This window comes from Drosophila busckii, unplaced genomic scaffold, assembly GCF_011750605.1.
Source record: "Drosophila busckii strain San Diego stock center, stock number 13000-0081.31 unplaced genomic scaffold, ASM1175060v1 chrUn_07, whole genome shotgun sequence".
NCBI classification, from domain to species: Eukaryota; Metazoa; Arthropoda; class Insecta; order Diptera; family Drosophilidae; genus Drosophila; species Drosophila busckii.
Genome location: NW_022872723.1, coordinates 770,659 through 797,700, shown reverse-complemented (window position 1 = coordinate 797,700; position 27,042 = coordinate 770,659). Strand labels below are relative to the sequence as shown.

The following is a 27,042-nucleotide window of genomic DNA, read 5'->3' as shown; positions in this document are numbered from 1 at the left end:
CCAGCTGTAATTTTTTAGATGCAACATGTACAGGTTGTAGCACGCTTACTAGTGAGCGTACTTCTTCCCACTCCTCTTGTGTCATGTTTTGCTTTGATATATGCAAATCAAAAAAAGATTGCAATTCGCAAAGCTTTTCAAGCATCTGGAATGTTGAATATCTTGTTGGAATATCAACCTCAGCATTGAGCAGATTCTAGCTCGACAGTCAAAGTATAAAAAAAGAAAAAGTGTATTATTATTATGGCTGTTCGTATTTTTTTAAAACGATGCATACCCGTTTGTTGGACATCTAAGTGTTTTTGATAAGATTCGTGCTTTTTCAAGTCTTTAACAGCAAGCTGTAGCGTGTGGGCTGCCCATATAATCGACTTTATTTCAAAGATTACCATTTCATTGATAATTTTGTGAATCTTTGAGTCCTCAAGAGCTTCTTTGCGTAGATTCGTGCTTCCTTGTTAAGGACATCAACAACATTGATCATATTCTTGCCATTGTCTGATGTTATGCTATATATCTGCTTTTTGCTTTTTTGCTTATACTTCCTCATTAAAATCAAACTCATCCCAATGTTCGTCGTGCTTCGATTTTAAATGGCGAGCCATATTCTTTATATAGCTGCCCTGCATTGATGCCTTGCATATAGTGCATTCCATTTTCTCTGTACCAGGTCCAGTGAAAAAGTAGATACGAACTACCTTGTTTTGCTTGCGTCCTATTTTAATAATAATGTTTTTTTCACCAAGTACTTTTGGAACACTTTAATCACTTGTTACTTGTTTATTTTAAACACATCAAACTTAAGTGTCCCAATGTGAAAAGCGGTAAGGAATAATTATTGAAATGGGATATGCCAAAAAAATTCTATGAGTGTTCTGATTATGTATATAAAATTTGGTTCTTCTACTATTAGGATTTTCGAGATATGAAACAAAGACTTTTATTGCAAAAACGATAAATACATTTTTAAATAAAAATCAAACATAACAGTTATTTTTATGAGCAAATTTATCATAAGATAACGGCTATTTTTAATTTTATCAAAAAATAACTTTTCTTATGAATCAAAAAGTATTAATCACAGATAATTGTTATGTAAATACTTTTATAGTAACAAGTGGACAAATTTAAGTTGGGCGCCACCAACTTTTAGATACACTTTGACTAGGGCACCGAAGCAAACACACGCATGCATTCATGAACACATACACACAAAACAGCGCCGCTGTTACAGCGGAAGCGTCACAGCTCGTTTTCGCTGTAGCGTCAGCAGCGACGTTGTATGCGCGTCAGCAACGTGCACCCCGCGTCTATATTGAAAATTCTAAATGTAAATAATAACATATAGATTCAAAATGAAGATTTTCACAATCGTCGAAAAGCACGATACTAGGTCAATGTTTGTGATTTAATTTCAGATTTTTTTAACTGCCTTATATTTTTTTCAATTGCGGGGGAGGGACGATTAAAAGAAAATAAATAAGAAGCGTAGGTTTGCGTATAGGAGCACTTATGTACATTCAAAATTTGGTTCTCTAGCTCTTATAGTTCCTGAGAAACAGTTGCTCAAACATTCGGACGGACGGACATGGCTATATCGACGGAAATCCCATAATATTTAAGTTGTTAACTAGAAAGTGATAAATAACACATTCAAAATGTCCTTAAAAAGAAGGTCAGTCTGCACTTTATCCCTTGATCAATATTAATAAACGTAAATAAATTAGTTGCGAAGTAAAAAATGAATCAAAAGTTTAATTGTAGCGAATAATCCTGATAATAGTTGTTAAACAATGTGAGAGCAAATACAGGCAGACAGCGGTACCCAAGAGTACACTTCCATTTTTGTATTTTATAAGTATTGGATATACTAGCAGAGTAGCGAATAACATGTCAGCAAACACACCCAGCTTTCTATATGGAAAATTAGAATGTTAATAACTCCTATGTTATTTATCCGATCGTTCTGAACACGGTCGGTCGAGAAATCGATTGATTTACTTCAGTCAAAATGTAAGTTATAGCCCCTAATATATCCACAGCATGATAAAAATAGCCTGGATGCATAATTATTGCTTTCGGTAAGTTAAAACATTTGTAATATATTTTTAATATTTATATAAATATTTATTATTTTTTAAACATGGTACACAAATTTAAAAATGCTTTATGTGAAGATTTTAAAAGCCATTACTTTTAATCTTTAAATATTTAATTATTATTTTTACAAATGTACCAAGTAAATTTTGTTTAGTGCCAATGTTTTTCTTCACTTCTTTTTCATTCATTCGACAATTTACACGACTGACCATATGATATCCGCTCTTGAGCGGCAAATACGGTCAAAATAAAAGAAGCAAAAGCATTTCACGCTGTTTTTACTCATTCCCTTTTGAAACGTTCGCGCAACGACATCTCTCTATTTAGGAGGCAACTTTCGACGCGCATAAGCGCTTTACTTTGACGGTTTAATTGATAAAAAAAATTCACTAAAGTTACAAAATAATGTTGCATTAATTGATATATAAACAACTAAATTATATGGTGCGTTATATAATTAAATACATAAGTTTTTTGTATGTGATGTGCCGTGTGTATTTGCGTGTGGTGACAAAACGAAATAAAAAAATGTGCTGCCACATCGAAATATAAATGCTATAAAAATTTCTATTTTTATTTTGCAGAATACTTATAATCCACGAGCGCACCCCTCCCGAGTGTCTGTGTGAGAGATGCAAATGTGTAATATGTTTTTGTTTTTGTTGCGACGCCAAATTACAAATGCGGCCGATACACCGCTCGATCCTTAGAAAGAATATACATAGAATAACAAACATCGCGTGACACGGCCGGCACTTGTACTTTCAATAATATTTTGTGCGCTTTTGAGAAGTTCACTTTTTAATCTCAATCACAAATAATGCAAATTAAATGTTTGTTCATACTAAAAGTAATTTTCGTGCTGTCAACAATTGTCACAGTTACAGGTAAAATTAAAAATAATCTTCATTTCAATAATAATAGAAGCCCACGGCCTTGCCAGATCGTCGCAGTCAAACAGAAAGCAGCTGTTTTTCTAACGGTGCTTTTCCTTAACTTACGTTTCTGATTGTTTCTTTTCAAAGATTGTTGTTCAAGCCGAATTTTACTGTTGCGCCCGCACATTTTGCAAATTGAAGAGCGTGTAGTGCAATTGGAGCTAAAGCAATCATTCGATGCCAATGGGCCACCGCTGGAGGCAGATGGCTACGCTGACACCGCTGAATTGCTGCGCAATTTTATTTCAGCCGAACCGGTGCTCCCTGCGGAAAACGTACCATTAACAACTACGGACATAGCCATAATAATAACAGCTACTCCAGCAACAACAATACCCACAACATTAACACCTACGTTGGCAACAGGAGAACCACCGCCCAATGACAGCACGCAGCGAAATTCCTCAGACCAAAGCACTAGCACCAATCTTGACATCAGTGATGTGATACCTACCACAACAGTTGTACCAAGCAGCACCACAATGACAACAACAACGACGACGGCAACGACTAGGGCAACCACTACTGAGAGCAAGCGATCCTGCAGTATTAACTATTTTTGTTTGAATGGAGGCAAATGCTTTCGCTATGACATTGGCAACAGCAGCTTGAACTACTGCGAGTGCGCTGAAGACTTCGTGGGCGAACGCTGCGAGTCCAAAACTGAGAATGGTGAGCAGAAAGCTATGAATGTTATTGGTTAAAGTGAAGGAGATAAACGTGGTAGAAACTCTTAAATCCAGTCCTTTCCATTCCAGGTGTTATTGTGTCCTTAGGTCCAACAGCTGAGCCTCAATTGAAGACGGCCCACATCGTTTTTTCATTTCCCATGCTGTTGCTCTTGTCTACCATATATGTGGTCTTTGGCGCCATCTTTATGTTTCGCAATGTGTCCGCCCATCGGCGCAAGGAGCAGCAACAAAAACTTAATTTGCACGATCAGCGTTTCTTTATCAGCTGTTGAAGTACAGCTGGTCACAATTAACTCAATTTGTTTTAAAATTTGGAAACACTTGGTTTCGCACACTTTTGTACCAAAAAAAAATGTGGTTGCATTTCTTGATTATTGCTAAGATATTTCTTTTTTTTTTGCTATTACGTTGCGCAACGCTTTAATTTATTTAATTACATAATTTAGTTCTTTTGTTGTAAATTCATTGTATTTAGTTGGAAAAATTAAGAGAGCGCTCTTGCTTTAAAAGCTTAGATTTAAGCTTAGTAGATTTGTTTCTCAATACTCAGTAAATGTATTTTTTTTAGTAACATTCTGTTACGCTATTTAGTATGTATTTAAATATTTAAACTTAGCGTTTATCACCGTTGTTAATATTAATATGAATATATTATTGTTGATTTCTATTTTTGTAACACTTTGTTACGCAAAACAAAGCCGGAAATCTAACGGATATTAAAAAATCTAAACTAAAAAATCGGGACTCGGAAGATGTAAAAAAAATTAAAAATCTATTGTTTTTTCTTTTATATTTATTTTACTCCTACTTTATTTTTGCTTGGCAGGTCTTTTTTGCATTTCGAACCATTCCAATATCAAAGCTCATATTGATTAAAGTGGAGCACACTTGGGGATGATTTTTTTTCTTGTTTTATATTTTATAATATATATTTATCCAATATTTCGTCCAAAAATTCTTTACAAATTTCTTAGAACTTACAGTTACAGTTAAATGTATAGTAGAAATTATTCAAAAAATTCATCATATTTTCATCATTTCATGGATGAGAGTTTGCATTACTTTTATATATATAAATATATATCATGATCATCAATATGACAATGGTATGTATGCGTGTGTGTACGTGTATATGTAGATGTGTATAGTATACGCGTGTATTAGAGAATGAGAGTTTATGCATCTGCAACTCCCGTTGAGGCACCAGCATACTTTAGAACAGATTTGGTGGGTGTTGCTTGTGGGTGCAAATGGTAGGTGGTGTTGGATGCGTTAGAGAATGTATGTGTATGTGTGGGATGTGTGTATACAATCCGTTTATCATTTTGTTTTAGTTTCTTGAATAAATGCTCGTGGTAATCTTGGATTAGGGATATGAAATTCATACAAAAATGATTAAAATATGTAAATGTTAAAAATGTATTGTTTTTTTTTTACTTTTTGCTCTCGTTTTTATCGTTTAATTGTTGGATTTACGTTGCGTTGTTTTGTTGATTTTTTACTTAATTTTTTTTTTTTTTTTTTTAATAATATTGTAATATGTATATAATAATTATGAGTAGTATTATTCGCATGTCACGGCCAGTTCCTGTGTTGTCACATCCGCCGCTGCGTTCTTTTCTTTTAAGTCCTTGGCGATATCCTAAAAAGGTAAAGCAAATTATTAGTAAAAAGTCTGTGTGTCCATAGAGCACAAAATAAACAAGAAAAGCGTGTACATAACAGAGCGATAGAGAAGCCAAACTTAAAGCACAACAACAACAATAAAAGTTGTATAAAAACCAAGATGAAAATAAAAAAATATGTCAATAAATCAAATGGCAACCAAACTCGGTAATGGAACAGAATATTTTTAAGATTTTTGTTTAATTTCAGATTACAGTTGTGTAGTCAGAGTTTAAATGCGTTAACTGCGGCCAAACAGAGTTGTTAGAACAGATATAGGGGGACTTGGGCTTGGACATTGGACTGGAGTCAGCTGGTGAGGGGTGTTTGTGTGTGTATGCATGTATGTGTGGGTATGGTGCTGGACTTTTGGAGGTCGGTTAGATGGTTGCAAATGCATTTCAACAACGTGCACAAATTACAGTATAACAATTGTTTAGTAACATGTTTCATGCAGCACATATAAAAAATTATTAATATATATACAACAGTTTACCAAGGGCTACAAGCAACAAGCAACAACGAGCAAAATCAGGCAACCTCTCTAAGCAACAAAAACTGATGCATAATGTCGAGCAAAGCACAAATTAGAGCGCCCATACTGCTATGTACATATGTATGTGTGTCTGTGTAGACAGGTATAATTGTATGTGTGTATGTTTAATAGAGATAGCACCCAACGTAGCATAGAAAATTGTTGTTGAGAGCTCGCACACACACGCACGATCAGAACGAGGCGAGCTTAGACGAAACGTAACGATCGTTGTGGAGCAGGCGACGATGGTGAATTAAACGAGTGTGTATGTGTGTGAGTGTTGAATAACTTTAGGGAGTTAGGTTTAACGAGAGTAATGTGGTCAGTTGTTTGTGGTTGGTTTTTTTTTTTTTTTTATTCACCTCATGCTGTGCTGGATCATCGATGGCCAATTTTGTTATGCTCTCAATGCAGCTTATAATCTCTGAATCATCTTTATTATGCTCTACAATATCATTAAGTTGATGTTCGTTTTCCTCCAATTCAAGTGTATCCTGCTCCAGTCGGAGACTAAGCTCATCAATCATTTTCGACTGTTCTGCACTAAGCTCCTCTTTAACATCATCTTCATCCATGTCGGTTACCATTGGTTGGACTTGTTCCTCAACTCCTGATTCTCCTGCTGCTGGTAGATCAAGTTTATCCTGTTCCATTACAAAGTCGGCGGCTTGTTCGGTAATTTCGTCTACTATAACGTGCGCTTGTTGCTCAATCTGTGCTAGCAAAACGCCTTGCTGCACCACCGGTGTCTCATCATCTTGCTCTTTGACATTCTCTGCCTGTTCTCCTTCATTTTCTACTTCCTCCATTTCAACTGTCTGTTCTTCGTTGCTTTGCTCTTCTTGGTCTTCTGAGAGTTCTTTCGGGTTGTGTTCCTCTTGTTTTTCTTCTACTGGCTTCTTTACCTCATCTATAATTTCTTTGTGCTGCTTCTCTGCCTCGACAAATTTATCATGTTCTTCCTCAGGCTGCGTCTCTTCCTCTGTGGCCAAGGCAAAGGCCGAGACTCTAGAAGGTGGTGGAGATTTCGGTAGCGGTGGCGGTTGACTAATCTCAGTTGCAGCTTCAATATCAACTTCAGCTTCGCGAATATCAACACTACTTTTAACCTGGGACTCGTTGACTAAGTCAACACTTTGTTGGGGGTCTTGGTCTTGGGAAATGATTTCAACAACCTCTGAAATATGTTCAACAACTTCAGATTTTTCATTTGCCTTTGGCGCCACTAGCACAAAACCCTCTGCAGGATCGTTGGGTTCGGAACTAACGGCTGCTATGATAGCAGCCACAACTTGTTCTTCCTCGGCTTGGGTTTCAACTTGAGTTTGAGTTTCAATTGGCGCAACCTCCTGCGCTTGGTTAGTGGAAGATAGAGATACGGTTGTGGTATTGGCTGTGCTTGTGGTTGTGATATTGGGTACTGTGTTATTTTGGGTGTTGGTATTGGTTGTGGTTTGGGTCTGAACTAACTCTGCGGCTGCAATTGTTTCGGTCTCAATGGTTGTTTCTGTAGTTGTTGTTGTGATGGTATTTACAGTAGTATGTGTGTTGGTGTTGTCGTTGTCTAATTGTTTTACCTCAATTTGCGACTTGTTCTTGATTTGCTCAGCCTCAGATTCGGCTACTGGTGTTGGCGGTGGCGTGGCGCTGCCATTTTCTCCATTCTTATCCTGCTCACCCTCGCCCTCGGTTACGCCATTTGTGCCATTTTGCTGATGATGCTGCTCAGCGATCGGCTCAACAGACGACTCTGCGAAACCGTTCTTGGCGCCATTGGTCAACGCAGCTTCAACAACTGGCTCCTCAGCGCTATGTCCATTGGTCACAACTTCAGTGACAACGGCAGTGGCAACAGACTCTGGTACAGCAACTGGAGCGGGCTCCACTTTTGATTCGGCAGGCGCGCTCTCAGACTTGGTGGCGGCAGGCTTCTCACTGGCAGTGGCTGCTGGCGTCTTGTCCTCACTAGTAGCCTGTTCCTTCTCCTTTTCGTTAGCCGCGCCATTCTCCACGGGTGTGCTTGCCTCCGCCGAAGTAGTCGCGGCAACCTCCACGCTCTGCTTTGAAAAATACAAACTTTACAAAACTCTCTTTTCAATAATAGATCTCAGCTTACCTCAGGGCTGGCGGCGGCAGCTGTTGATTCACCATTCGTTGTCGCTGCCTCAGCATTCGTAGTTGTCGCCGCCGCAGTGGGCGAGGTGGGCTCCTCTACCTTGGCTGGTTTTTGTTTGTCCTTTTTGCCGAACGAGATACTGCGGAATGACCATTTCTTTTTCATCTTGTCCTTCTTCGACTTGGATTTAATGCTTTCATCCGCCAAAGGTGAAATCTCCTCAGCGCCACCCTCTTTAGGTGAGGCAGAGCCAGCTTCATCCTTGCCAACATCAGCAGGGGCATCGCCAGCAGCGCCATCAGTTTTGGGCGTTACCTCAGCGGCGCTCTTCTCCGTAGTTAAGTCTTTGTCGTTCTCAGAGCTTTCCTCGGTGGTGTCCTTTTTCTGCTTAAAAAATTAAGTTGTTTTTAACGAATTAAATCTCTCCTCTATTGTCGTACTTACCTCGCTTGCTGCAGCTACTGCTGCTCCCGCCTCATCTGCGCTCTTTTCCTGTGGCGTCGCTGCATCGCCATTCACAGCTGGCGCCGCTGCCTGATCCGCATCCTCAATCTTCTCTACTTTGCCAGCGACTTCGTCGCCCTCGCCAGCCTTCTTCGGATCGGTGGTAATATCAATGGAACGCTTGCTTTGTGCTTTACCCATTTTTTATATTGTTTATATTTATTGCAGGTCCTTTTTAATTGCTAATTGGTACTTTGTCTGGTGACTGTGTTTCTATTCTGCGGAAAGTAAGACAAGAATTTAGAAAATTAAATGCAATGGTTTTTTGTGAATGTTAAAGATATAGATATGTACATAATACACATGTGTATGCATAGATATTTATGTACTTTATGTATATATTGAGCATATTGAGTATCGAGTCTGTTGTTCAAAAAGGGAACTTGCAATCTAATGTATTTATTTTTACATTTGACATTTGCGCCAACGGCTAACTTTAAAAACATTTTGCTTTCGGTAACAAGTTCTTTGCTGTGGCGCGTAATTTCATGAAACGCTTGATAGATTGCATGCACTTTAAGTCAGATCTAACTTAAGATTCATAGAAATCTCTTTTCTACGAGTCAGATGAGCCGAGCTAAGCTGCCTAGATTAACACCAACACACCCCAAGAAAGCCGACAGCTTATCATTCGACTACAACTAGTACATGTGGATTACTAATGCAAAATGTAGACAAGAGAATTGTCAAAAGCAATTACGAGCCGAGCGGAGCGGCAAGTGAATCATCAACTACAGAGAATTTTGATGAAACAACACCAACGGCAAAAGGTATATGCATGTAAATCGCATGCACACAAATTTCCAAGCGCCTGAGCGAAAGAGACAGCAGACATATTTACTGACATGCTATGCGTCACTTTGAAAATCGAATTACTTCAGCCTGAGCCTCAGTCATTCAAACAGAAACCGTATCAAAGACGAATTTTAATGAGGTGGAGTGGGCGCAGCAAGGGGAGGTGCCTTGGCTTGGTAGAAAAAACATAAAATTAGTCATGTTTTCAGGGGTTGGTAATTGTTAATGCCGCTGCGTATGTTAGTAGCTTTGCAACAACGAATATTTTGCATATAAGTATATATATACTTAGGTACACACATCCACAAAGAAAGTACTATATAAAAAATTGCCATTTATTCGCGGTTTGATGGAAACAGCTGCAACAACAGCTGTTCCTTAACGCTCTCAAGTAAGCAAAGTGCGCCTTTTGCACTTACAGGCCTCCCACCCCTCCCCATCACAGTTCCACACCATTCAAGCAGCTTAGCGGCACAGTCAACATTTCGCTTTAAGCGAATTGTTTATAAAATTTAACCCATTGTAATAATAGATAAGCAAAATATTTAATTATGTGTGTATATGAGTACAAGCCATGTACGTATCAGTTTCAACGGCGCGTGCATTGAACCCAAGTAAATTTAAGCCAGGGATGCAACATTTGTCTTTCGGAGCACATAATTGCACTTAAATAAAATACATTTGATTAATTCGCCAAAAATTCTGTTTGTGCTGCTTTGAATTTCTGTTTTCTATCAGATCAATACGCAAAAAAAAACTAATTAATATTCTAGCCAAAATAATAAGCAATTAATTAATTCACTTGAATCAAGAATCTAAAATCAAAATTTCTTCGCTATCCCAGACCCAAGCAATGAGCAGTCATCGACAGCATGAGTAATCGCCAAAATATGTATCTACAGCAACACACACACACACACACACACACACACACACGTAAACACAGGTGTAGGTAGCCGCGTAACTCAACCCTTGCCTCAAAATAGAACGAGACGAAACAATAACCAACTGTGCTAAGCAAACAAAATAACAATAAAAAAAGAGGCAAAGCACATGCACACACACATGCATACAAGCACGTAGAATTTGCGGCATGACGCATCATGGCAAAAAGGACAAGCGCATAAAAACTGCAAGGACAACAAGCAACAGAGCCACGAGGGTTGGCCGGCCGGCTTTTGTGCTTACGTTACGTGCTACTACTACGTAAGCGTCGAGCTTACGAACTACAAAATACTAGCGTGTATACTACGTTTACGCAACGTCGCAACGCGTTCGGTCGGGTCGGTCATTGCCCGTCGGCGTCGTTGCCATGGCAACTAAATGAAACGAAACAAGGCAGCGGTCAGCTACGTCAGAGCGTCAATTTTATAATTTTCGTGGGGGTAGGCGGCGCTGCGTGTGAAATGTGTTTATGTTTAAACAAAAGTTCAACCAAAATACCGTAATGTAATGTTAACGGCATTGGCGTATTGCTGGCGCACGCCAACATGACAGGCAGAAAGTGCAAGCCAAAGAGATCAACAGAGATTAGCATATAACATGAGTATGTTATATACGAGTGTATGTACATTTGTAGCTCCAACAACATTGCACTTAGTAACCGATGTTGTTGCGACTGCTGCTGGCTGCTGCTGCTGCTCTGAGCATGCGTGAAAAGAGAAGATTGACAGCTGTAAATTTGAGTTGTTGCCTGCCATTGGTGTGTTCCATTAAAATTACTCAATTTAGGCGACGTCGGCTTTGATGAAAGCACACATGCAGTCAGTCTAGGGTAGTTGGGTGGGTATTTTCTTTTATTTTACATTTTGGCTTTTTATTAGTTAAATTCAATTTAAACTTGACCTTTGGCACCAAACAACACAGCACAACACAACACATAAAAACTCTCACAGCCCTTTGTTGCTTCTTGTTTAAGCCGCGCCTTTCTTTGTTGCGAGTCACAAAAAAGAAAACTTTATAAACGAAGGCACAAAGGCAGGCGCAATGAACAGCAGCAGCAGCAGCAATAACAGCAACAAGAAGCGAGTGTTGTCGTCTATAAATAAAAGCGCATTTATCAACAATGGAGCGTGTTCGAAATGCATCAACAGCCACACAAAGGGGCTACACACACACACACACACACACACACACACACAGACAGACATACACATATGTATGTATGTGTGTTCAATTGTCTGCTCTCTATCAATTTTGACACTTTAAGCTGTCCGCATTGCTGCTGGGCTGTGGCTGGCAGCAGCGCTGCTGCGCTTTCAATTTGACGCCTATGCTGCACTACCCCCACTACTTTTTCTACTACTCTCTTATTATAGCGACTTCTTGCTGGTGATACTCCCTTTTTGTGGATCATAAACGTAAATTGAATTGATTGCGCAGGAATGTGAGGCTCGGGCTCTCACGATGGCCAGGCCGCCCGAACTGGACAAACATTAATTTTATGTCTGTCTGTCTATCCGATCCGTATGTATGTATTGTATTTATATTTCAGTACATTCCAGTTGGATTGCATTGTCGTTTAATTGTCCAGAGGGCAATACAAGAAATTTATACTGGGGATTCTCTCTCGCACGCTTTCAAGTGCTTATGCACTCGAAAATCGCCACACAGACGTAATTGAACTTTTATAAACTAATCAAAACCCAACGAGCTTACGAACAAGCACCCACCAGGCAGGCGCAGTCGTTGTCGTAGCAGCTCTTGGCGTGCCTTAGCGCTATCGTTCTCTTATTCTTGTCTTGGACTCATCTTACGCACTTGGCAGCGGACACACACACACACACACAGGCAGACACACTCATGTTCGAAGGCATACAAAACGTCATGTAAATACTTACATAGCGAGCTTATTCCTTTCAATTGAGTGGAAAAGTTTGCCTCTATCTCAGCTATTATAGTGCAAATAAAACTACACACATAAATAGAAGACAGACGGGCGGACAGACAGTCATACATTGCATTAAGCTGGCAACTGATAAGCCACGCCTAATTATAGCACAATAATATACAAACTGTCATACAACACTATTCTTCGCCCATGCAGCAATAAAAAATGAGAGTTTAAAGTGTAGGCAGCAATGCAATAATTTGTGCGAAATATAAGGAACGATGCGAGTAACCGTAAAGAGCGACCGGACATAAATGCTTGTCAACGGTTCTTCTTCTTTTCGTTCTTCTTGTGGCCGGCCGTTGTTGTTGTTGTTATCGTGAGTGACAAAATGAAAGCGATACATAAACTGAATGCATTCCATAATTAGTAACAGTTCAAAATGCGGTACACCACATACATATTTACATATGTATGTATATATGTATGTATGTATGTGCGTATATGATATGTTTGCCTTATACTCGTCACAATATTAAAAGTACATTCTTCTTTTCAATTATCATTTCCGGTCAGTTTTTATTACTTCAGCTCCGTTCTGTATCTTGCCACATAATTATTGATAGACCAACAAAAAAAATGAATGTATAGCTATAACGGTAGTTACTGGTCTATCATATCCCCTGCAAGCAATGATAAAAATAAATGCTTACTAAACAAAAGAATCAAAAATACGAGTAATAGAGAGGAAGTGTCTTTAGAAGGCAATAACAACAACAACAACAAAAGCCAACTGTACGTATAAGCATTCCAATTGATAAACGAATGAGGCACAAAGAAAATCCATATCAATTGCACTGTGTATGGAAGACGTACCCACTCCACACTCCCCACCAAGCACCCACCCACCCCACTAGCAACGCAACTGTGATTCAGAGTTTGCGCTTAACACTCAAGTGACGACAATTTTATTTCATTTATAAGCTCTTAAATTCTTCCTCAGAATCTGGCATACATCACCGCAGAGTGGGTGCTACGTGCCCCAAACCCAGCTATACATCTAGATTTATATAATATGCATGTGCATACATGAGTCCAAGCATATTTCTTTTGTACTAGATAGCGAAAATAAGAATGAGAGATAAGAGTTGCTTGCTGTGACAAGAGCATAATCATGAAATAGAGATAAAGTCGGACTGATCTGATCTTGATCTGTTTATTTAACCAGCAGATATACTACCGCTATACTGAAGTTACTGGCTCTGCTTGAGCTTAACAAAATGTTGGAAGCCCGCTGTTGCTGATAAGTCTAGGGAAGGCCAAGGAAAACACCTTGGGGTTATTAACGGTAACATGATAAAGACTGGAATATTAAACTGTTTTAAATGCTTCTCATTGGATTTCAACTTATTAACTCTTCTGAATGTCAATTGTAAATATCGTATCCCAAATAATATGTGAACAGCATTTAAGAAATAGGTTATGGCGATTTAAATAAGTTTCCTGCCTATGGCGTGTTGAAAACCAGTTTTCAGCTGCCAGAGCAAGCAGCTAGACAGCCGGAGAGACAGTCAGACCTCGTTAAATATGTTTGTATTGATGTATGCACTTTTTTTTGCTTTCATGCGTTGGACACCTTATGACAATATGAAAATGGGTACATCAATGGCAAGGGTATTAAAGTTTAATAACAAGAGACACGTAGCAGAGACTTGAAATAGCTAGAGCCTGTCTCGAAGCCAAAGCCTCTGCTTTAGCCTCGGTTTCGAGTCGCTGCCCACACTGCACAGCATAGAGCTGAGGGTAGAGGTGGAGAAAAGCAACAAACTTGAATAGCTGTATATATATATATATATATAATAATATTGTGTATATGTGTGTGTGTGTGTGTGTAAAGGATGCGGATGGCAGTTGAAAGCGTAGTAAAAATTATAGTGGGCAGCGAGAGCGGGTTAACTAACTGAACCGGTTGTGGCCAATTCTTGTACGCGTACGCGTGCGCGCTCTGGCTCCATCTCTTTTTCTCACTCGCTTTACATGCCGTCTGTTTCGTTAAAGCCTGGTTCTTCTTATAGCACATTGGATTTTGCGGCTAATTAAAACACACAAGCATAAAAGTTGTATGCAACTATACGTGTATGTGTGTGTGTGTAAAGTAAAAAAGTAGCAACATTTTAAAAGTAATAAAGAGGAGGTGGTAGTCTTTAATACAGAGTTGGGAGAGAGCACGGAGGCATATTATGCTGCTGATTAGAAATTCAAAGCGCAGTCTACGTACCATATATTGATAGCACACACTATATACATTCATAATTCATAGCGAATATTGACGACTTTAAACTTATTTCCGGTACTTACACTTTAGAGAAAGAGAGAGCGCGTTCTTGCGGGTGGGCCGCAATGGAAAATATATTTTGATAGTTTTTGTTGTACGCTTTAATTATTTGCAGCTCAATGTAATGATGGCTTTTAAGAGCTTTTAAATTAACCGTTAGGCACACTTCCAAGCACTGCGAAAAATATATTTCCCTTTTTTTATACTTGTGTGTGTTAGTTAAGCAGCCGGCTCAACGAAAATGCAACAAACGTGATATGTCAGAGAGGAAACTGCAAAACCACAAAACCGTTCAAGTCAAACAACAAACGACGACTGCGACTGCTTTGGCACTCACGATCAGCACGACTGCGAAGCAACAGAAGCAGCAGCGAAACGAGACGAGTCGAAAGAAAAACTTCTATACTTCGCAGAGGCAGAACACAAAGAGAGCGAGAGTAATCGAGTACGCCAGCCAGCCAGCCACGAGCACGAGTGTGAGCTGAGTTGTGGCCGGAAGCCGGGCTGGAGGGCGGGCGGGCGGTAGAGTTTGGGAGTTAGTGAAGAGTCAACAACAAAAAGAAGAAACAGAATAACAAGGGGTATAAGAAGCAGCTTGCCAAACAGCAACAGCTGAAATGCGGGTCTTTCTGACTGACAACAATTACATACAAATATTACATTATTGCATTGACCAGCACAGCGAGCAGATATCGATAAAAGCGATAGTGATTGGCCACTGTTGTTGTTTTTGTAGTTGCTGCTGCTACATAAATAGTCAGTAGCAAAACTAATGAGCCTTGGCGGCGTCGCTATGCATGCAGGCATTACTGCTTCATTTTACCATTCACACTCACACACATACAATGACCCCACATGGCAGCAAGCGGGCGCTGCAAGCAACAACTTTAAATAAACAATGACATTACAAATGATACAAAGGGAGCGTGTGAATAAGAGTGCGAGCGAGCAAGAAAACAAGCGCTAGCGGTTAGAGCACTAATAGTTGTTGGTTGAGCCGCAATAATAAAATGCTTCTGTAGATTGGCTGTTTTCATCAAGCAATGCCTTGACTAATTAGTCATTTGGATAATTATCCAAATGTACACACACATACACATGTACATCTGCAATAAGCAGCAAGATGTTCTCAAATATTTCTATTTGGAATATAAGAGTTTTCACTTGTGATTGCTTTAAGCGTTGACATGTCATGTCAATTGCACAAGCACACATGCATAAATACACAGCTGTTGGCATATGCAACATGTGTATGAAAGATGTTTGCTTCAGCTTCAGCAAGCACACGCCATCTCACATATGTACATATGTACATCGGATTGCTTCGACGACATTTGTGGTTAATGGTATGCGAATGCACATACATACATACATATGTAGGTCCGTTTATTGGTATACATTTAAATAATCGTATTTTTTCATCAAGGCAGCACATTTTTATGGCACCCACACAGTCTCAATCTCACACCTCCCCTTCACTCTCCGCAATCTATTACAAAACAGACACATTGAAAATCAATCTTTAACCACTTGAAATAATAATACGCCAAGTACTCAATGCACGCACACACACACACAAACAAACATAAACACAAAAATTTATTTATTTATAGCAAACGGTGGCGCGCTTTTCAAATTGTTATAAATGCTAATTCAACAAAAAGAGAGACTCTTATACAAACACACAAACCCATACATACATACATTAGTACTTGAAAATATTCGTAGTTAAGCAAAATCAATTCGCATCAAGTAATACACACAGATACACTTGGCAACAAGCAGTTTAAGAGGCGAAAAAATGCTAAGGACCAGGGGTAGAGCGAGAGAGAGAGAGAGAGAGAGAAATTATTTGGAGTGGGCGACCTGATTTGCAGATAAGCATTCCTGGCTCACATGCTGCGCTGCATCTGTTGACCGTGCTCAAGAAATTGCGTTGTTTGAGAATAATGCGATGCAGCGACATCGGTTTGTTTTAATTACAAGTTGATCAAAGTCAATGTTGTTTTAAAAATAGATTAGAAGAAAACGAAAAACTGATATTTTTAAGCACCGTCTGAAACTGATAACATTCATTCTGATTATAATCAGAGCTCCAAACAGGCTAAACAATCCAATTCGAATTTTATCATAAACTTATTCTTATTACACTACCACTGCACACAACATACACACACACACACATATATATATATATATATATATATATATGTATATATTATATATATATTAAATATATATTTTCCTACGCGATTAACCGCAACATGCACTTGACGAGGCAGTACATAACGGTATATACCAATGTTTATTTACGTTTATTTAGCTTAGTTATATGTTTGTCAAGCATCGAAAAACCGCAGTCAGCGAACTACTCGCATTTATATTCCCTCCTAAGAAAACAACGCCCTCGCTAACGTTATTGCCCAATAGTAATCTGAAGCGACTTCAATGCCGTACACCGCTCTGAGATACAAATAATGCTATTCGCATACAAACACACATACTTAGATACCTAGATACAGACACACACAAAGGCAAACGCACACCAAAAAGTCATAAATAAATTTAATAAATTTTGAGTACATTTTTGTATTAATCCTTATAATGAAACTTAAGTCGACAAAGTGGCACGATTTTTGTATGCACCGTACACAGACTCACAAATGCCTACATACATACGTACAAGGGCGACACACAGACAGGCACGTAGTTAGCGACGCCAGCTAGGGCGGTGGCTGCCTTTGCCTGTCAGGCTAACTACGCTATGTATAAGTTTGTATATACATACATATATACACATGTATGTATAATTATTTATTTATGTATAAAATGTGTGGCCTGGTTGCAGCCACTGCTAAAATTACGACGCAATTATTTGTAATAAAAGACGTGCTGATGTTTCGGCTTCTGCTCTTTCGTTCACTGCGATCGAGGCAATAAAAAAAAACTGTAGAATATACAGATTACTGTATCGAAACGATCCTCAAAAAGAAAACACTGATAACAATAACACCCACAACTATGCAACAAAAAACAGGAAAAATAAATAATTTTGCAGAATATGTATGTATGCATGTGTGTGTGAATGTTGTATATTTTTTTTAGCAATCGAGTCAAAGAACGTGTTGGCAAGTGTAATCAAGCGTAGAATTCTCCAACAAAGAGCAACACCAAAAACAAGACGCAGACATCGACAATGAAAAATAAGTCAAGTCAAGTCACCACACAAAGCATGAAAAAGGATAAATGAAGCGGGCAAAAGGGAAGAATGGTGGAGAGAGCAAAACGGATACAAAGCCACCGGCAGCGACGCCGACAGCGGCGACGAAGTGGCAACGCCAACGCAACTACAGGCGGCACACCCAAAAATTGGAAAAGGCAGCTTTAATTTTTAAAAAATTATTCCTCTAAAAACTTTTTCAATAATATAATTTGAGCCGGCTAAATCTGTTGTCTGGCAATACATTTTGCTTCTTCTCATTTTTTCAAATTTTCCACAAACGCGCCTAGCGCACACACGCAGATGTACATTCAGTCACACACACACACACACGCACACATATATGCACATTGACAAAGTATGGCGTCCTTTTTGAAGTCGGCTTTTTCAAGACGTCTGCCGCTGTTTTTTCATTACTATAACACGCTTTATGAAGCGAAATGATTATTTCTATGCAAATTAATGCATATTTATTTTTCAATTCAATTCAAAAATAAAGCAGTTCAGTAGCAGCATTCACTTTTTTAACACACTCACATACACAAAGCGTTATACAGAATTTCAACAGCACTTTACACACATACAAAAGCACTCAGACAGCTTGGCTTGGTTTTCAAATTTCGTGATTGCCACATTTTTTATACGTTTTTTGCACAACCCATATTATTATTAATTGTTCTGTGGACTATTTTATATTGAATTTACCTGGCTCGTTATTAGTAATACGCTCACGCACTTTATTCTTATCTGATGGTTTTTAAATATCAAATTGCGGCTGGTTTCTGCTCACTTTAAACTCCTTTTGCTTTCTTTTAGGGTTGTTCTTCATGCATCGAAGTATCGATATATCGATACGTACATTTCCAGACTGTGATTAAGGGCTGCAATAATCGTAGTGCACTGTCATCCACAAATTGCTAATTTAAGTAGTAATTAAAGGAACTGATCATCGAATTAGAATTGAATTAAAGAATTCAGGACTTCAGTTTTTAGTGAACCAACTAAGAAATAATGATCTGTTGTCCAGTTACATTGCACCCGGGCGATCGTTATATTTAAAAATAGAATATCGAATATCGATATGTCTATACGTAAATTGCAAAATTTTATTAAGGGCTGCAGTGATTGTTGCACACTGTCATCATTTAAGTAGTAAATAACTATTAAATTCAGTTAATAAACAAATAATGGCAGCAACTAATGCCCCAGAAGAACATTTTGAAGGAACCGATGTAAAAATGGTTTAGTGTAAGTTTTAATACGGCTTTATTATCATTGAATACATTTCAGTTTGACGAAGATGCGGATGAGGATCAACTTGTGTCCACAAATGCCGGACGTAAGCGTTTGTTTAGTAAAGAGTTGCGTTGCATGATGTTTGGTTTTGGCGATGACAAGAATCCTTACACAGAGACTGTTGATCTGCTGGAAGATCTAGTAATTGAGTATATAGCTGAGACAACACACCGCGCCATGGAAATTGGACGCACTGGACGCGTGCAGGTGGAGGATATTATATTTCTGGTGCGTAAGGATCAGCGCAAATATGCACGTGTTAAAGATCTGCTGACCATGAACGAGGAGCTGAAGAAGGCGCGCAAAGCGTTTGATGAAATTAAATACGTTGGAAACGAAGGAAAGCTTAAATGACAAAAGCGCAAAACTCCGTTTAAAGATTAAGTTTTAGTTTAAGCATAACATGTATTTGGTCAATTGTTTTAATAATTAATCAAAATAGTCCTCAATGTCAATGTCTGGATTTAAGATATCATCACCATAAGGTGTCAGATCCGTGCCATTAAGTATCAAGTTCTCGCACGTCTCCGCCAGATCCGTGTCGCCAATAAGTATAGCACCCCTAAGCCGTCCCTCCTGTAGCACGAACTTTATATATTCCTTGTGGCGTGTGCACCGAACCAAAAGTTCATAGTCTTTGCCTAACCCTTGGCCATTGAAGCGCCCCAACAACACTGTGGGATAGCCAAACAGCTGGGTGACATGACCAAAAATTTCAAAACAAAAATCTTGATAAATGGGTTCATTGTCCAAAACTGCCGCCATGCTGCGTCCAGCCATGGCTCCCATTTGACGCGCTTGTGTCCAAAGACGCATTTGAAACCAATGTGGCGCTGGATCCCAGGCAGCGGTGCAAACATCGCCCGCACCAAAGACATCACAGAGATTGGTGTGCATAAACTCATCTACCTTAATACCGCCATCCGCAGCAAGCTCTAAAGGCACATCAGTACTGTATTCGTGTCGCGGTTGAACGCCTGTGGCGGAGACAATAAAATCACAATAGAGCTGCTCTTCACTAGCATCCTCATGACTCAAGGTAATCTGCAAGCCTTTATCATCTGGCTGCAACTTTACTTGAGTTATATGTGCCTTATAGTAGACTTTAGGCAAAATGCCTTCCGTCGATTCACTAGCACCGCTTAGATCAAAGTTGCGGTGCCAGTCGGGACCCAATGCTGCGCCCCGTATGTGCTGCACTTCCTTCTTAGACTTATCGTCGCCATAACGCATACGTTTAATAGAAGTCACTGGCGCTGTCGTTCCCTTCTCCCGCTTAGCTAGCTGAAAGAACTCGGCAGCGCCAGGATCGACAAATGTGGCTGATATATGCGCATCCTTGATAACCCAATGCACATTGACTTGTTTCAGTTCGTGCACCAACTCACTGGCAATGCCGCCATTGCCTAATATAAGCACATCATTGGCCTTTGACAAACGTTTTTGCAGCTGTAGCACTGAATCAGTATCGCGTATGCCTATTATGCGCTCATCTAGCTTCTTCTCCTGCTCAAAGCTAAACAGATTTGGTACTCCACCTGTACATAAGCACAGATAACGGTAATTTATTTTCAATCCCGACTGCGTGCGTACCCAATGATCATTGCTTTCCACATGCGCCAACCGGTCCACTATGGTTCTAATGCCAGTTCCCAATTCTGAGGCATTAATTTCTCTAACATCAAACTTGTGCAGATAACGCGCCACGGGTAAAAGATTTGTGACGCTCTTTACTATGCTTGATTCTGTGAGCAGCAAGATGGACTGATTGGGGCAACATATAGTCAACGCTTCGGCACAGCTAACCCCGGCAATACCGCCGCCTACCACTAGGAAAATGCAATCCTGTGACATAAAAACTTATGTCTGTTTATACTTTGTACAAATAACTACATGCAAGTTTTCTATTATTCATAAATCTCCAGCTGTTATCGAAAACGACAGCTGTTTCGAAATCGGGTTTCGGAGCATACAGCTTTTGCTCGAGTGCAGGAAAATAAATTATAATTTGTATAAACTAAAAGTAATTCAAACCTTTTATTATTAATATACACACGCAGATTTTTTAACAAACTTCAATTAGAAAATATTTTACTTCTAATTTAAGACTGCTACTGCTCTTGCTTCTTCTCTTGCTTGCCATAGTATTCACTATAATCATACTCCCGGAAGGGCACATCGTATGTGAGCAGTCCACAATCGCGTGCCTGCTCCACGGCGACCATCAAACGCAAATGACTTTTCTGACAAAGACCCGTCTTGGAATAGCTTAGCAACTGACCACTGTATGGCGAAATAAACTGCTGGAGTAGATCCGTGTTGCGATAGTCCAGTACTAGATACTCATCCCGGCAAATGGGACAGGGATTGCCGGTGGAAATTTTGCCTTGTCTAATGCATGTTTTGCGTGTTTTGCGGGGTGCAAACATGCCCTTGTGGTTGCGACTGTTGAATATATTTTATCAATTGTTGTTAGATGTCCAGCTTCAATTGATTTACCGATATTGTGTCCAGACAAACGAATCACCATAGGTTGTTTTGTAGGCAGCGCTTTTTAAATAACGCATGGAAGTCTCAACAGGAATTACTTTAGTGCGATCCTTTGGATCCGGTGCGCCACTTCCGCTCATTTTGCCCTCGTCAACGCTTTCATCAGTGATTTCTTCCACAGTTTCAGATTCAGCGGCAGCGGCTTTGCATTTATGTGCGCTGACTGTATGTATGGCGCCGCGGCTGCTACGTGTCATTAGCGTTAAGCTATTAAATACACCGCGTGCTATAGGTAACATTTTAATTAAATAACTGCGCTTGAAAATAATTCTTATAAAAATGCGACACCAACGACGTAACACGCAGCAAACATATGTTTATGTTCGTTTTCTAGCATAAGCTGGTCACACTATATCTACCACTAAATACAAATATTTTAAACTGCTAACCGCTAATGAGTGATAGCTCTCAAACTATGACCCGGTAAGTGTGAATCTCAAACTAGTGAAGTAGCTGCCAAACTACGAATTGGAATTTTAGGATCCTACAGGATCAGCTGTGTTTGTTTGGATTTTCTCAATTACAAAGCGAAATGATTATTCAACGGGTGCGAATAGTATTCAATAAATTATGGAACTTTGCGATTACTGTCTAAATATATTAGGTGTCTGTATTTATTTATTTTGATAGAAACAATGAACACGACTCTGGAAACGGTGAGTACTTTTGTGCGTACGTCCCTAACGGTAAAAGCTAACACCCACACCCACAATCACCCACCCCACACGTGAAGCAGACAACACACAATTGCATAGGCATGAATGAACTTGTCGCATTTTTTTAGTTGCTGTCGGTATTTTCTGGTGCAAAGTAGCTGCGGACGGACGGAGCTTGCTGTCGTTGTCGTGGTGTTTCCGTTTCATGTTCACACGAGTGTGGCAACTTAAAATCACGTGCATAAAAGCCAAAGCATTTATTTACTTTATAGCTGCGGTAAGGACGTACATAAATACATACATTTGTACATATATGTATATAAAATGATATATTTTATATATATATGTACGTACATTCATATGTATTGTTTGGTGTAATTTGTAGCGTGCCTCCTTGTGTATGTGTGCGTGTGTGTAGAGCCGTTTGCATAAAATGTTTGATTTTCATTTTAATCAATATTACTAGACGACTCATTTAAATTTAATTGCTGACCTGACGGTCTTTATACACATCTATCGACATACATACATAACAAAGGTATACCGGAGTAAACCGACATCAACAATAATAGTAGAACACGCATATTGGGTGAGTCAAAAACTTGAATAGAGCTGATTGGACGTGCGTATCTCTTAGCTACAACAGTACTATATTGGGCTTGTTTTTATAAATAGTAATGCGAGTACAAGTGCAATGAAAATATGCAAAAAGCAGAGCCCAAACACAATTTCTTATCAATTGCAAATGAACAGCAAACAATAAAACTATAAATACGCCCAGACTGTTGACTTTGAAAAGAGGCGCCAAACGCCTGAGAGAGGTACGATATGAAAGCATTTGTGTGTTTCGTATCTGTGTGTTTCGCATTTCGTGTAATAAATAGTGTTTCCTTCGTGGCCTCACAAACACACACAAATACACGGGCTAAAATCGTCGTTACGTTGTGCTAAATTAGTACCTGTTGGCTGTGGCGTTTCTCATACTTTTGCTAGTCCTTCTCAACGTGGATCTTACTGAAGGCTGACTTGCCGAATACCCTTTTGAGGGGGGTATTGTTGGGTAAATCTTAGCTTGGATTTTAAATTAAATATCATAATTAACCCACTTGGGTACGCTACTTTGGATGATTCACGTGCCCAAAGTCTGTGTTTTATTAGGTGCGAAAAGTTAACACCTAATGTACATGCATATGAAATTATGTGTTATTTTTTGTTATCTACTTCTTTAGCACAAGTACTCCAAAATTGATAGATAGGGGGTGTAGCTTGAGCTACTCACAAGGACCCATTTACTATGTATGTATATACCCTAAGAAAGTGTATTAATACACCTCAACCCTAAATAGTAACAGACATACATATTTAATTTTATTTTTGTTGTTGTTTAGCTCACCTTTCAGGCCTTTCTACTCCCAGCCCAAAGCAAACAATCGTATAGGCATTTTTTTCTAGAAATTTGAATCAGCGCATTTTTTTCTATTTATGTCGTATTCGTTGATATTTTTTTGCACATCAAACGAAAATGTTTGCATTTTGTTGGGCGATACAGCCATCAGATTATGGGTTTAGTTTCCATGACCTTTTTCGGAGGGCGGGTTTTTCGCAGGAATATCCCCAAACAGGAATATCCCCCGACGCGTGCCATAGGCTCCTGTTAAACGAGATTCGGGACTAACATACCTGGGCTTGATTAATAGTCAATGTCTTGATTTTGATTAATGTGCGTTGTGTCTCTCTCTTTCTCTCTCTCTCTCTCTTTCTCTCTACAAATGTAATGCCAGCAGTGTTTAAATTCGTCACTAAATGTGTTTATTAGCAATCATAAATATATACCTACACATATACATATACATATACATGTACATGTATAGTTCCTATAAATAGTGAGTAATATTATTTTCAGTATGTGTATTTGTAACTGGAAATTTCTATATTTGAGTAGAGCCTTAGTTAAGGACACTGAATATGCTATTTAGTTCAAAAAGCTCTTGACTTTCTACGTAAAATGCTCTGTGAAAACCACTTGAATTCTTAAGTTTAATTGACAATATTATCTAACTTACACTCAAGTTTCGTATTAATGAAAGTTTATTCTGATCTACACCCGCATTGCTGTGGTGTTGTTTTTTGAATGATAAATCTCATGCTCAGCTTAAATCCGTAGAATATTCCATGAAAACATAATATTAGGGATATAAGCGAACCTACCTCAAAGCTATGGCTCACAGCAATTTAAATACCAATTTGCCTAATTAAGGCGTCTTTAGACCACGCCCCAATGCAAACATCTGACAACTCATTCATTGAAGCTCCCAAGTTGGCCTCAGTTGGCTTAGCCCCCGAAATTATTGCGTGACACGGCTAGTGGCTTGAACACAAGTGGGGGCGGAGTAGGAAGTCCGCAGTACAGGCCACGTAGTGACATCAACTGGCGTCCAGAGGTCAATGCTAGGGAAAGTGTGCAAAGCTTAAATTTGCGGCTTAGTGGCAGCAAGTTTAAAAAACATTTTAATATTTTCCTTGCACCAGACTGGCCACTGACCGTGTGTTCCCAGCTACATGTTAAATAATGCATCAGTTGTGGTAGCGCAGCTGAGCCTGTTCTCAGGAGCTGGCATTGAAGGCTGCGGCTGACTGTCAAGGATAGTCTTTGCTAGCACACAAGGTTGAACAGTTGCTGAACTGAGTCTCTTTTCATTTTGTTTCTGCTAGACAATGATAGCAAAGAGCGACAAGGAAATATTGGCTAATTCCATGTATGAAGACGATCCCAATGGCAACTCCTCACCAATTCAGCAAGCATCAGCAGTGGGCGCTGTGGAGGCGGCCAAGGTGTCACCACGCTGGGGACCACAACATAAGGGCGCTCAGGAGCTGGCGTCACTCTATAGCCCTGGTGCAGTTTTCTAGAAATGCAATTTTAAAATGTGTATTCATTCGATTTCTTTTTTTTTTTAAATAGGCAAACGTGCACAAGAACTCATTTGCGTTTATACCTGCATTGCTTTAATGATACTCAACTTGGGGCTTATCGTCAAGCACATGCATTGGGAGCGCATCAGTGTGGCCTTTCTCTCCGCCTTGTGTGGCATTATCACAGCAGACTTTGCCTCTGGCTTGGTGCATTGGGCAGCAGACACTTGGGGCTCTGTGGACTTGCCGTTAATTGGCAAGGTAATTAAAGCAATTATTATTTAATCAATTTTGCCGCTGTAATTTTCTCTTGCTCAGAATTTTCTGCGCCCATTTCGCGAGCATCATTTGGATCCCACTTCAATAACACGCCATGACTTTATAGAAACCAATGGAGACAATTTTATGGTGGGTATACCTATACTCGGTTACCTAGCGCATTATTTTTATGCCAAATCGCCAAGTGAGATCCAACAGCACTTTGGCTGGATTGCGTATGTGTTTCTCTGCTCCATTTTTGTGGCCATGACAAATCAGGTAAACGCATTTTCCATTTTGAACTTAACTCAGAATTAGACTTTGAATCGTTTTTCTTAGATTCACAAATGGTCGCACACATACTGGGGCTTGCCGAGGTGGGTGCTGTTGTTGCAAAACTGTCATATTATCTTGCCACGCAAACATCACCGCATACATCATGTGGCGCCGCATGAGACATACTTTTGCATCACCACCGGCTGGCTAAATTGGCCACTGGAGCGTCTTAGGCAAGCACTACTTAGCTCTATTTTTAGCCCAAATATTATTACAGCTGAAACTCTTGCAGATTCTGGTCGACTTTTGAGCTGATCATAGAGCACTTCACGGGCCTGAAGCCGCGTGATGATGACATGAAATGGGCAAAAAAACTGACATAGCTTTGCTGTTCAGGCAGCAGCTGTATATATAAAGCTGGACCAAAACGCAACCTGCACCAATTGCAATAGCAACTACACCAAAGAATTCGAGAAAAGAAAACAAATAGCAACTACAAACTATGATTAATTATATTTTTTGCACAACGAAAGCTTTAAAGACAACCAAAACTATTATATTTAAAGTTTAACATACAGAAAAGAAAATGTTTACGCATACATATGTTTCAAAATTATTTGCATAGTATTGTTAATTGTATTATGATCTCACTATAATTACTTTATGTGTATATACAATATATTTGTATACAAACAGGTGAGCCTTACACACAAACTAGAGCTTGTTGACAACTTTTTTGAAAAAGATTTACAATTACATTTTTAAGCTTAAATAACAATTTTTGATACCAAAAATAACAAAAAAGAAAATTATATACATTTCTAAACTGCTTTGACAGCTAAATATTTACATACATTATATATTTTATAAAAAATAAGACGCTGTATGCAATCAATGTGACTTATAAATTTTGCCTTAAAATGATTTTTCGAAAATACCAAAGACAGTGCAATTTGTATCTGAACGATGTATAATTTATATTAGGTTTATTTCTAAGTGAGCAATACTAATTGTAATTAAAGACAAGATTGAAAACCCATATAAAACTTGTGTACATTTTATAAAAGTTGGTCAACTATACAATGCGTTGTGATTGTTTGAGACAACAACGTGCTGCATACTTGGCAAACTTTTTATATTTCAACGTACGCATGTACATATGTAGTCAACCTTTTCCATAGTTAGTAGAGACTGTAGACACTGCTGAAAACCTCCATTTATGTTAGTATACGTGCAATTTTAATACTCCAATAGCGTAACTTACTAAAAATTGACGTATACTAAAACTAAAGGAGGTGGGCCATAATAGTTAGACACACGTGCATATTGTTACTTATGTTGTGCGTGACTTTAGGTTTATTGC

At 39.0% G+C, this 27,042-nt stretch overlaps 6 protein-coding genes across 13 annotated transcripts; 3 read left to right on the top strand and 3 right to left on the bottom strand.

The window, feature by feature from the left end:
* Positions 1–2,404: 2,404 nt before the first annotated feature.
* On the top strand, positions 2,405–4,157 carry LOC108601081 (protein gurken). 2 transcript variants are annotated; one of them, XM_017988985.2, is made up of 4 exons: positions 2,405–2,544; positions 2,685–2,987; positions 3,126–3,710; positions 3,782–4,157. In XM_017988985.2, the coding sequence occupies exons 2-4, from the start codon at positions 2,921–2,923 to the stop codon at positions 4,000–4,002; spliced, it is 873 nt and encodes a 290-aa protein (XP_017844474.1). In that variant the 5' UTR covers positions 2,405–2,544; positions 2,685–2,920; the 3' UTR covers positions 4,003–4,157. The 2 variants fall into 2 exon arrangements, with proteins under 2 accessions (XP_017844474.1, XP_017844483.1); XM_017988994.2 differs by having other exon boundaries at positions 2,406–2,544; positions 3,797–4,155.
* A 1,078-nt stretch (positions 4,158–5,235) lies between these two features.
* LOC108608290 (A-kinase anchor protein 200) lies at positions 5,236–18,542 on the bottom strand. Of its 5 annotated transcripts, none has more exons than XM_033294737.1 (5): positions 18,436–18,542; positions 8,491–8,768; positions 8,047–8,430; positions 6,293–7,990; positions 5,236–5,372 (listed from the first exon to the last, which is right to left on the bottom strand). In XM_033294737.1, the coding sequence occupies exons 2-5, from the start codon at positions 8,689–8,691 to the stop codon at positions 5,295–5,297; spliced, it is 2,361 nt and encodes a 786-aa protein (XP_033150628.1). In that variant the 5' UTR covers positions 8,692–8,768; positions 18,436–18,542; the 3' UTR covers positions 5,236–5,294. The 5 variants fall into 5 exon arrangements, with proteins under 5 accessions (XP_033150628.1, XP_033150631.1, XP_033150630.1 ...); XM_033294740.1 differs by having other exon boundaries at positions 7,508–7,990; XM_033294739.1 differs by having other exon boundaries at positions 6,293–7,987.
* Positions 18,543–18,863: 321 nt separating this feature from the next.
* On the top strand, positions 18,864–19,456 carry LOC108598843 (transcription initiation factor TFIID subunit 13). Its single transcript, XM_017985601.2, has 2 exons — positions 18,864–18,962; positions 19,021–19,456. Exons 1-2 carry the CDS (start codon positions 18,918–18,920, stop codon positions 19,378–19,380), a joined length of 405 nt encoding a protein of 134 aa, XP_017841090.1. The 5' UTR covers positions 18,864–18,917; the 3' UTR covers positions 19,381–19,456.
* LOC108598833 (pyridine nucleotide-disulfide oxidoreductase domain-containing protein 1) lies at positions 19,417–20,882 on the bottom strand. The gene has a single exon (XM_017985589.1). The coding sequence runs from the start codon at positions 20,878–20,880 to the stop codon at positions 19,456–19,458; it is 1,425 nt and encodes a 474-aa protein (XP_017841078.1). The 5' UTR covers positions 20,881–20,882; the 3' UTR covers positions 19,417–19,455.
* Positions 20,883–21,065: 183 nt separating this feature from the next.
* Positions 21,066–22,047, bottom strand: LOC108596642 (28S ribosomal protein S18b, mitochondrial). The gene is made up of 2 exons (XM_017982613.2): positions 21,526–22,047; positions 21,066–21,471 (listed from the first exon to the last, which is right to left on the bottom strand). The coding sequence occupies exons 1-2, from the start codon at positions 21,813–21,815 to the stop codon at positions 21,138–21,140; spliced, it is 624 nt and encodes a 207-aa protein (XP_017838102.1). The 5' UTR covers positions 21,816–22,047; the 3' UTR covers positions 21,066–21,137.
* Positions 22,048–22,130: 83 nt separating this feature from the next.
* LOC108596630 (transmembrane protein 189) lies at positions 22,131–26,420 on the top strand. Of its 3 annotated transcripts, XM_017982591.1 has the most exons (7): positions 22,143–22,232; positions 22,361–22,509; positions 24,945–25,128; positions 25,195–25,406; positions 25,464–25,682; positions 25,743–25,912; positions 25,972–26,419. In XM_017982591.1, the coding sequence occupies exons 2-7, from the start codon at positions 22,438–22,440 to the stop codon at positions 26,060–26,062; spliced, it is 948 nt and encodes a 315-aa protein (XP_017838080.1). In that variant the 5' UTR covers positions 22,143–22,232; positions 22,361–22,437; the 3' UTR covers positions 26,063–26,419. The 3 variants fall into 3 exon arrangements, with proteins under 3 accessions (XP_017838089.1, XP_017838080.1, XP_017838070.1); XM_017982600.1 differs by lacking the exon at positions 22,361–22,509 and having other exon boundaries at positions 22,131–22,232; XM_017982581.2 differs by lacking the exons at positions 22,143–22,232; positions 22,361–22,509 and adding an exon at positions 22,804–22,821 and having other exon boundaries at positions 25,972–26,420.
* The last annotated feature ends 622 nt before the right edge of the window (positions 26,421–27,042 follow it).